At 25.5% G+C, this 12,553-nt stretch overlaps 1 protein-coding gene across 5 annotated transcripts in view; it reads right to left on the bottom strand.

The window, feature by feature from the left end:
- Positions 1-12,553, bottom strand: part of LOC113552644 (putative uncharacterized protein DDB_G0291608) — a 95,776-nt gene that overhangs the window by 56,185 nt on the left and 27,038 nt on the right. Inside the window, exon 1 of one of the 5 annotated variants that reach the window (XM_026955500.1) lies at positions 505-719. The exons of the other annotated variants lie outside the window; for them this stretch is intronic. Within the exon in view, the coding sequence (XP_026811301.1) occupies positions 505-621 (117 nt within the window). The 5' untranslated portion in view covers positions 622-719. Of the gene's footprint in view, positions 1-504; positions 720-12,553 lie in introns of those variants that run through there. 5 annotated transcript variants of the gene reach the window in all.

Genomic DNA, 12,553 nt, shown 5'->3' on the forward strand with positions numbered 1-12,553 from the left:
GATAAAATTAATAAAAATCATATAAAAAAAATGCAGTTGATAAAATAGTTAATGGCCCTAATGAGAATATGTGGTATCAATCAAATTATAAAAAGTCAATATGTGTAAATATAAATATTTAAGAAAATAGGTATTAATATGAGTAATATAATTTGATCAATACTGTTATATACCTAGAAAATGAAGTCAACTTTTTAATGTTTAAGAAAATGTATATATTATTATTATATTAATCTAGGAACTCTGTATACCAGATTCAAATTTAGTTTAGTTAGTAAATGTATCAGCTTTTATTATTCTTTTTATTATTGTTTTAAAATTTAATTATGCTGAAAAAAAATAAATATATATATATTGGACAATTAGTAGTATTTATCAACAATACATCACAACGCAACACGTGTATATGTGCATATTTTAATCAGAAAAATTAAAGGTTTTGATTGTTTTCGGATTTTAAAAAAGGAAAAATCAACACTAATAATAAAGAAAAATTGTACCCACATGAAGGCTAACCATTTTTGATATGCGCTCCAAGAGTTCGGAGCGCGTCAGAGCGCAATGGCCTTGCTGACGGACGGTAGTTGCGACCCGATTTCGATTGCACGCAATTTTTCCCATCACAGCTATAGTGTATAACTACATTCATCGAAGTGATCGGAATACGTATTTTTCGAATGGTAGCAGCAGCACGGGACGAATTCGGGCGGCTGCTCTATCCGCTCGGACGGTCGGCGCGACACTGAAAACTGTACGTAGTACCACGAGGGGTTGGCGTACGACCATGACAGGCGGCAGCAGGTGCAGCGACAGCGAGTGAGCTCTATTTCAGTCGCGTGCGATTCGACTACCCCTTCTTCTTTCAACGGTTTCTCTCACCTTCCCCCTTATCCATCCATTAGTGAATTCTCCCACTTCTCTCCCTCAACAGACCACTATAGACTATGCTATTTAATATTATATTAAGTTGTATTGGTACGCATCTATATCTATAATGTTAATAATGTTTTTTTACTATAAACAGTATTAGCTCGTGATTGATTTCTAGCTTCTAACTCCCACACAATCCGGAAGTTCTATTATTATTGCAGACAAATAGAAACAGCGGTGTGCACGACGGCTACTATGCGTAGACTTTAAAATGGACATAAAAGCATTAGACTATCTCCTTTACAAAATATGAATTGGCTCTCTCAATTAGCTTTTAATTAATTTAATCTAAATTTTTGATCAACTATTAGTTTACTAAAAAGGTTAATACTAAGATTTTACAGAGTTTTACTTAAATAATAATAAGCCTACAACAAGCTTTAATTTGTATCAATTTAAATCAAAAAAAAAAATTAAATTAAATCCAACGAAGTCAATGAGTTTTGACTTGTAACACAGAAATCCGAGACGCTAAAAAGTATCTCTATTTTTCTTTGCATGTATCAATGTGTCTGTGCATTTTAGATGAAAGGAACGAAGCAAAGAGAAAATATTAAATGACTTAACTGTGTTCGTTAAGTGTGCCACACCATTGAATCTCTCGTGTCATCGTCGAACTTAACGCTTGACAAGTCGATAAACATTTTAATGATGGATAACGCAAATGGTTAAATTCACCTGCACGACTACGCGGTAAACTATTTTAATTAAGAGGCATACCAAATTTTAGGTTTAATGATCATGTTATGTTTATATACCTACCATACTTATATTACTAAAATTTGTAATATATCTAATATAAAATAGTTTTATAATATACGTATTGGGGGGAACTCAGACGAATTGAACGAGTTGAAATATATTTTAGTTGTTTTTATAAAATCAAATCATAAAATATCAAAAGTACAATAAATCAATTTCAATATAAAGTATTGTATATAATACATCTATATTATAAAATATAAAAAGAAAATAATCCAAGTTAAGGTTAATAATCAAAAAACAATTGAAAATAAGTATATAGTACCAGCTGCGGTGTTTAAGTATAGATTTTACACAAAGAAAGAATAGATTTTTAAAAAACTTCGAAGACATAGTTTTAATATGTATAAATCATAAAGGTCTGAGTCGTTTGTATATCAAGCATACCAATAGCTGAGTTATCTTCAAATAAAAACTCATTTTTTGGCTGAAGTGGATGACGTATTTTAATGATGGCCACTGCGTTTCACAAACCCAATATGATAACAAATTATATGTGGTAAGTAAGTAAATTCACTCAAATGATGAATTATACTCTCATGAATGACATGGTAGTCATGTGAAACTGTGAAAGCTTGATTGTGACTGTCGGAGTAGTGGAACTTTTGTAAAGCTTCTTTGTAAAGTCTTGCGTCAATTGGTAAGAAAAAAATATATATAAAACAGTTAGTTTGTTCTTTTTAACTTTCATAATTGTATACTACAATTTTCGTTATTAATCAGCAGAATTTATTTTTTCACGTCTAAAGGTAAAGTCAAAATATTCCATCTATATTATATATTTTTAAAATAAAAATAATATTTTTTTAACAAATATTTATTTATGAGATCTTGTATTTTACATGATACTTGAAACATAATTATTAAACATAATTTATAAAATAATTTAAGTACCTAAATAAATGAATGAAGAAACCTTAATAATCTATTAATTGATGATGGTTTAACAATAGGTATATCTAGTTAAAACAAGTATATTCTAATAATCCCAATAACTATTTTTCAACTTGAATCAAACTTATTACAAAAAACTACGTTGGGCAGTTTCAGTATAAAAATAGTTTTTCCGCGATAAGTTAAGTTCTGGAGTTTACATCTGTTCACTAAAATATGTATAAGATAAGGATCTATATCAAAACTACTTTTAAACTTCATTTCATTACTCGATAGAGAATTTATCAATTTTACTAATTTTATAAAGATTTTAATCAAAAATGGGTATTAAATAATTTCAAATATTTTTAATAATATTTTGCATAATAAATAACCCTACATTTTAGATGTGATTACTTTTTAAATTGATCCAAAACTCTAAAATTACGATAACATAATATGCCGTTCAAAATACCAGCTTATCATTCGAATGTTAAACAATAATGACCTCGATTGTATTGATTATAATTTTTATGTGAAAGTAAAACTTCTTCACATCCATAGATCTTATAACAGACGGAACATCGGGATAGGATGAGAATGGATAGTGCAAATTGGTGGAAGCAATGTCAATTCTCTAAGACAATTATTATAAAATAGGTATACAATTTAAATAATAGACCATATTATCATAAACAAATACTATAATATATATATATACACTATAGTTTAGACTATTTAAACACAGCTTGGTTTGTAAAAAAACTCACTTAAAACAGAATTAAAAATATAAACATTTAACAATGAATGATGATAACCGATTTATATCTATTTCAAATGTAAATTTTTCAAGAGCCCCCCTCTGCTAACACAAAGTATTGTGGTGACGTTTAAATCTCAGTCATTTAGATATTTTTTAATTAATAAAATATATATATTTTTTTTAACTAATTATAGAGTAAACTAAAATAAAATAAAACAAACTGCATGCGGTAATTCAATTTTTTTAAATACTATTCAAAAAAATATAGATTTATTCAATTAATCGTTATTTACCACTAAATTATTAAGTTTATATTAGACTGCAAACAAGGTATTTTTTAAAATTATGGTTATCATATTTAATAACTAATCATTTTATGTAAACAAATAATAACCATTTTTAAAAAATAGATTAAGATAGCACCATTTATTTTTGTTTTTAAACAAATTTAATAAAATATGGCCAATCTACAAAAAATATATACACAGTTATTAGTATGCGATTTTATAGTTAAATATAACTTAAATAATAAATTTAAAAAATGAAATGCAACGAAAAAACTACAAAAACTTTTTTAATTAAATGCGTTAAGACACCTTTTACTTTTTACTTTATATTATATAATAGACTCATGAAAAATCAGGTTTTTTTAATTTAAATTAATTAACTTCTGGAAGCTACAAGTCGTTTATTTGTAAATTTCAGTGTTATATTTATAGTTTTTAGATTCCGAGCCGAACGATAAATGAATTGACCATCACTTTTTGAAGAATATCTTAGAACTAAAACTAATAATAGTTACATAATATAATATGCGATTTGTTTTTAACAAGAATTAGTTCAATCTACCGTATTTCTAAAAAAAAAAATAAATAAATAAGTAGTAGCAATATTATACATTATACAAATTATAAATATTATATAAATTCAAATATACTTAAAAATTCAAACTTTTCTATTCAAATAGTAAAAATAAATGACCCGATTAATCTCATTACTAAGAATTTATACTTGAATTTGTCCCAAAATTGTAAATGTATAATCTTTATTTACTCACATTGTGTTGTGTGGATTTATTTTCAGAAGAAATTCAACAGACCAATACGCAAAACCAGAAAACAGCTAGTAACCTCAATCAAAAAAAAAAACCCGTCGACTGTTCCCACGCACAATATTTTCCGCTTGAATATACTACGATCATTATCATTTATCTTCCACCCCTCTCTGATCTTTCTTTTCATTCTCAAGGACGTCAATCCCTAAACCGATTGTCCATGTCATAAGCCTTTTTTTCTTATTCGTTAAGAACAACCCTTGAGCGTGTTCAATATTTGACCAGAGGTCGTAAATTGGATAAACCGGGAATTCTGTGCACACAAAAAGTACAAAACCTATTATAAGTATCCTGACCAAATCTTGTTTGTAGACAAATACATAAACAAAAAAAGCACTCTACATTGGAAATATAATAAACCCATATGGAACTTAAACTATAGGGAAAAAACAAAGATACTTTAAACGAGATGACATGTAATTGAAAAATGAATAAAGATGCAATGTTTTTAAAAATAATGAAGATTATGTCTGGGACAATATAGATTTTTTAAATTTCTACTATTGTAACAGAAACTAGGTATTTTAAATTAACCAAAGAGATATTGAATACAAAGTGAAATTTAAACAAATACCTACACTCAAACATCTAAATTTAAAAAAATCGAGGAAAGTGGCTATGCTATATTATAATATTTAACCTCTTTATTGAATAAAGCACCAATGAATCTGTTAAATTATTAAAATTACCTATAACCTAACCAAAACCATATTTTATTTTTTCTAATTATATTGAAAATTAATTAGAATTGTTAACTTTTGTAGTATTACACTTTTCCATGCACGTCCCAAGACCAATTTAATCCAATTTGCTACCAAAAATTTCCCCAACAATGAAGATTGAAGCTATTTTACTGCTCCGAAAGAAAATGACAGACACAAATAATTATAAAAATATATTATATCATTGTAAAACCAATACATTCATCACTCCGCTCAGTACTTAAAATGTATGTTAGGTATCACCTAAATGTTTCACTTATCGCCAATACAATCATTATTTATTATCCATCGGATCGCGACATGAAAAATGAATAATACGATACAATTGTTTACCAACATAATATATATATTATTTATCAGTAAATCTCTTTAATAGGTGTACTTAATAAATAGCGTATTTAAAGTCTAAATTGTTCTATTCTAAATAAGGCATTTTTATTACAGTATTGTTAATAAAAACAATTGTGTTTATTATTATTAGTATTTATTTTTTTTTTACTCATAAAATAAATATTACGTTTATTCAAATCATTTATATTGAATAATGACATTCTAGTTTTGAATTACATATATTAAAAAAACGCTAAGTTTCAATAGGAAATTAAATATTATATGAAACTTTACCTAATTCATATAATCCCGATTTTCACAATAAGCCGAATTATAGAACAATAGAAAGCTTAAAACAGATTACAACCAATACGTGAAAATTTAATAATGAAGTCACTTATTTATATCATTGTATTATTGCATCCTATAATCGCATTAACTTAAAGATACTCAAGTGTTTGCTTTAATAAAAATAAATATATATATTATTATTTACGCAAACAAATAAAATTTAAAACACATTATATTACTAATAACTTTCAAAAGTTATAAATTTACAAATTAAGTTTAATATTTGAAACTGAAAGAATAACTTGCATAATATATTCAAACTCGGTAAAAAGTATCAGCTTGTTTAAAAAAATACTTAATTTGAAAACAGTCAAGAAAATTGTAACATTAAATTCTAAATCATTTGATTTCAAGTGAATCCTTAAAAAAAACTGCTGGTAACACATATCTTAAAATTAAGAATTTACAGCTTTATTTATTATATAACAATAATTTAAGCAATTTTGAAGAAAATTGATAACATTTATTGGTTATATTCAAAATAAATAATATACTTACTTTCATTATAATATATAGAATTAAAGACTCAAAAATTATATAATTCATTACAGACTAAATAGGAATATTTGGTATTTATAGTCGTTATCATTGAAGATTTAATAATGCTAGTGTTTTGAAACTTAATAATTTAGTCAAAAAAACAATTGCGAAAAATATCAAAATTTGATTCCATATTATAATAATCATATTGTCTACAACTAAAATAGATACTTTTAATAATGTCCGTCTTGTCCGAAATCGAAAATGGCAAAAAATGTTAATCTTTATCTATACTATAAATACTTATATATATACATGAATATAGCTTATGGCAGAATGGTTAGAAAGTAAATCGACCAAGAAAAGTATTTACGAATGAATAAAGTAGACGCTACTAAACAATTCCTTTTGATACTATATATCTATAAAAACAATTTAAGTAACACATTTAATTTTAGAAAATAGTAGGGTTGTTTAATAAAAATCCAATATACCGAAACAAATTATTTAATTTAGTTTATTTAAACGTAATCATATTTTCTTTTTCTAATCACTTAAACCTTAAAACGATCGACTGATAATAATGGCACATCGGCACAGAATAACAACAGTACTATGTACTTATTGAAGTAAATACTAGTATTCTAAATTTGCAATATAAATGATGAAGTACGATAATAAGTTGATATAATTTATAAAGATTTTATAAATTTGCAAACTAAATAAGTTTTATGTAATGATATGTATAATGTAAATTATTTTTATTCAGTTATCTCTCGTACCTATATTATTTAAATATAAAAACATTTAAACGCAATCCAGATAAAAAAAAATTACCGAAAATAAGCAAAATGTACAAAGTACAAAGATATTACAAACTTAAAAAAATATGAACTAATAGCAGAATTTACAAATAATAATTCATTTAGGAAATATAAAGACAATTCAATTTAAAATGTCAGACAAATTTCAAGAAAAAAGTTATACTTAATATTATATTGATATAGGCAGTATTAATTCCATTTTCACAACGAAATTACTACATTGTCTTCCTTTTGATGTTATTTTAATCGCCAATGTAATTCTCTCAACAATTTTATTACGTATTTATTTTTTCTTCTGCACAATATTTGCATTTTTCCTAGTCTCGGTAATTTTGCTCCAAATTACAAGACTTCGGAATGCACGAGATGTGCTAACCCTATGTCATCATACGCACCACCGTTGTATCTCTGTATGATATAGGTTTTAATTAAATTCTACTTTATCCTATTCTCATCATCCTGTACATGTGTTATACGTACATGGCATAAAAGACTATACACTATAGAGTATACAATATACGATACAAGGGTCAGAAATTCATCGAGATATTTTCCAATGTACCTGAAGAAATTTCTAATTATTGTTATTAATTTGAAGGGACCAATACACGAAATGACGAAAAATGACTATACACAATCAATAATCGTATATGGTATAAATAATGTTTTAACACTCAATATCGCAATGAAAAGCCAGTACACTGAGTATTCAACAATAGATTTCTAATTCCAAATCAAACAAATATATACAAAAGTATGTTTAATACAACATTATTCTCGAATCTATACATTTTACAATGTCAACACATGAGATGGACTTCTTTATTGTAACTTTAGTCGTGATTACTGCTTTTATTGCCCAGGGTTGATCTGAGTAAACTAATATAAACCCAAAGCTTCAAACCGTTTTCTGTCGACTTATGTATCGACAACTATACGAGTTCAAATTACTGAACTTTTACATCCCTCAGGCTGATTTTCGGTTAGTAATAATGAAGGATATAGTTTAACTTTCAGCATTAACCTCAAATGAGAAGCGAAAAGGAACCTATAATATTAGTGTACAGAGGTCAAATATTTTATTTTCTATGTATTAGATATGAATATAAAACAAATATATAATTTTATAAACATGATAAACATTAAAAATAAATTAAATCATAATTAAACCGTAATTAAGTACTCATTAAAAATAATTAAAGATGTTATCATGTTTCCAACATTACAATCATCTAATAAAAATATATATATTTTTTTTTATCAAATAATAATCAAAAAATAGTAATTGCATTGACATATTATTAAATGTTTTATTATTAATGGTGAATAATAAGTAATCACTAATTTCATAAGTACAACAAGTACATTTATAATAAGAAGTTAATATGATACATTGCAGAGTAGTTTAGACATTAAAAAATATATTAACACATTTATAATCCATAAATAAACAGAATAACAATCAACGAGTTTTAAAAGAGTTAAATGTATATAATGATTTCAAATAGTGTTTTTTTAAATGTTTTTTATACATAACCGGAATTCCGAAAATGATAATTTCTCACGATCATATCTAATATCAAAAAATGTATGTAACCATTATTAATCGCATAACACTATAAACAATGAAACACCGGAAAAAAAAGATGACTGGATGCCTACAGCTGATTGCATTCATTACAACTTAGTAGTTGAACATATTTTGGTCCCAACTTCCAGAGTAAAAAAAAAATTAATTAATATTTTCTTTATATCCCTATAAATGTCCATTAACATAAAATTAACGAATACACCATTTCTTACAAAACGAGAAATTTCCAATCGAAAACTTTATCAAAGAATTCTTGAAGCGTTTGCAAGTATAAGATAAGTTATCTATACTAAACGTTTTATATGATCCTTTATATATTGTACTATGTTTTAATTTATCCTACATTTAAATTAAAATATACCTGAAATCCTTGGACGACAAATACAGACAAAGAACGCAAAATTTTTTTTTACTTATTATAGTTTTAAAATTTTACAAATTAATATAGATATTTTTGAAAAAGAATGAAAATATTAATTTATAGCTAAAATAATAATACACTGTGTATAGCTATAGGTATTTCATTATAGTACCTGGGTGAATTGACAATTATTAGATAATAAATATATACATTATTTATTCAATCAATATTTTCCTGTCAACTTGTATAGTACACATAAGACTTAAATAAACCTAAATATATTTATATATATTTATTTATTTATAAAAAACTAATACATATAGAAATAAAAGTTCACAGATTTTCGGGCGTGCCCCAGACACGGATTCCTACATGTAACATGTTTCATTTTGTTCTATCCGTTATATAGGTATTTATATAAATAGTTTTACCTATTGTAATACAATATAATACGATTGTACTTATTTCGAATAGGCATTATATACCTCCACATAATATTAAATGCAAGCGTGGGATAAGCAGCGCGTGGTGCATGTTTCGTGTTTGGCTTCCTATAAACAAGCGCACCAAAAATCACGGCAGTGGCGCGCCTTTATATATGAGAAGAACATGGTATTATATTATTAAAATATGCTATGAATGACATTCACTTTCATGTAATCGGTATCAAAATACGCCGAGAAGCACCTCCTCGTTTATGACGACAAACAAAAACTTCTAGAAATGAAAACAATATCCCGAGTGCCTCCAACAGTCACTAAGACAAGATAAACCAACCAACAATAAACGAATCTTAAAATATTTAATACAAATTAGAATAGACGATTTATAGTAATATAATGTATAACGCATTTTTAAAATTAACAACTCTATTTTTTAATAACATTTATTATTATGAATAAAAAACAAAATAAAATTATAATAATAATAATATAATGTATTAATATCGTAATAAAAAATTCAACATACTCGTATATTGGGAAAAATCGTTGGCCTTTTTCTTAATATATCTTTGTGCTCGGTTATGACTTTTTGTCACCATAATACTCCTATTAAGTATATATTTATTCCGTTAACAATATTCCTTTAGAAATTGTAAGAAACTAAGTTAAAGACTTGGGCTTTACCCTGACACAAACTCTGTGTATTACTAAGTATTTGATGTAAAGTATTCAAACTTCTTGGTTTTCTTTATTCGCGTATAAGCTAAATTTCAACTGGTGACTCCACTTAAAGTTATTCTTTTTTTTAGGCCTTATCATTGAATACGGCACTGTTCTTTAGGATACTTTCACTGCTAGCCGCTACTTTTCACGTAGCATGATCGAAAGGGTTCAGTGAAAATACCTTTTCACCCTTCAAAACTACTATCACAGAATAGTCCACGTATTCTTTCCTCAGAAAGTCATGCGAATTGTAGACACTCAGCAAATATTTAATTTCTTATAACAACCTTCTCTCCTCTAAGATCAACTGTTCTAAATTTATATCTTGTGTCTCTTTTAATGTCCGAACTATGTTATTTATCTTAATAAAACACTAAGAGATACACACTTCAGTAACTTTATCGACTAACATTAATTAGCATTAGTGCAGTGTATTTTAAATTAGATATGTATATAAAAATGAAACCTACAGAAAAATATTGCAGACTAGATAGATACTGCTTTTATATTCATTATATTTTAACAGATAGATACAAGAACTTTTCAATGCCTACGTTTTTATTGAATATAATACGAGTAACAGATATTAACATCATGATTTATAAATGCAAAATAAATATAAATTAATATTTGACATGTGTACTATAAAATTTACTAAATATTAAAAACCATCTGTGGCACAATACTATTTAAAAACAACAACTGAAGTTTAAAGACATTGAAGCATTGTTTTCTTTATTGACTATAAGTATGTATTTAATAATATATTTAAAAACAGATAAAATAAATAACAGATATTAAAAATTATATTTTTTAATAATTCACATTCATAGAGTGTGTACATATAATCTAATAAAACGGCAACAAAAGCTCATTTTTATAAATAATAAAAGATTATCTTTTATATTAAACCCCTTTACGACGTAATTCAAAAAGAGTTTTTGTTCACTTCCAATAACGTGTTAATGCGGTTTGTGGAAACACAACTTAGTATCTATCAATTGCTAAAGCCGATCCGTTTTTCGAATACGGCCGGTATTTTATCTCCTCAGCCAGACTATAATAATGCTATAAATTAATCAGCTTAGTCTAGAATTACATGTCTTCCTATAGGTCAATATCAGGATGTTCAGTATAAAAAAAAATCTTTTAGTCACGGTTTTAACTCTTAATTTTATCATAAAATAATGTATAAACCAACAACCAATAAAGAATAAACTAAAATCCTACAGTAATGTTTTAAATAATTCTATAGTATAATATTATAATAATAATATAATATAGCATTATGAATAATAATGAAATAAATATTCGATTCAAATAATAGTCAAAATTTGAAAAGTCATTTCCAAGAAATTATCAAAATGAAACCATAAAAAGAATAAAAATAGCTATTTTGAAAAATTATTAAAGTATCAAACAGTTTAAGTTGATAAAATATACGTTTTAAATTGAACCAAGTTTGTAAAAACTTAACTACAAACTTGACTCTATACTTATATTAAAAGTGATACAATATATCTAATAAAAATATATCTTTAAAAATAAAAAACGATTCATCAAACAGTTATTAAATTATTTTAATTTTCTATGGCCAAACCCCAACAATAAAGGTATCAACTAACAACAATTTTTGTTGCACTAATAAAGAATAAGAATAAAATTTATAAGTTAAATTGTACTACCACGAAAAAATACAAGCTGCAGAAATACAAATCGGGAACAGAAAAAAAATTATTTTTTTACTAAATAATTACATTAAACATTTAAATATAAAATAATTGAATTATAATTTTTATTTATTTAAATAACAATCATTATATATATATATACTAAAATTAAGTTTTATACTACCCCATAATAGTATAGTGCTATAGTTTAAGTATATTAATATGGTATTTATAGACAATTATTTAAAGTAATATTTTATAAGTGCATGTTTGTAAAAATTTAACATTAAATGTAGATTAAACATAGAAAAACATATTGTAATTTGAAAACTCTACACTGAAATTATTGACTCGTAACATATAACAGGTAGCAAGTATACGTACTTATTTTACTACAGTTTACTACTAATGAATATTAGAGAAAATGTTCTCTAATTTTTAAAGAAAAATATAAACTGTGCTTGAACGAAGTTAAAATTTTTTTCATTTTTAAATCAGTTATAAACACTTAAAGGATTTTTTAAAATGTTATTCAAATTCAAAATTTCATATAACTTATTTAATAATATATAATAAATATAAAAAGCATAGATCTATGTAACACTTGAGAAAAGAG

This window comes from Rhopalosiphum maidis, chromosome 1, assembly GCF_003676215.2.
Source record: "Rhopalosiphum maidis isolate BTI-1 chromosome 1, ASM367621v3, whole genome shotgun sequence".
In the NCBI taxonomy this organism is placed as follows: domain Eukaryota; kingdom Metazoa; phylum Arthropoda; class Insecta; order Hemiptera; family Aphididae; genus Rhopalosiphum; species Rhopalosiphum maidis.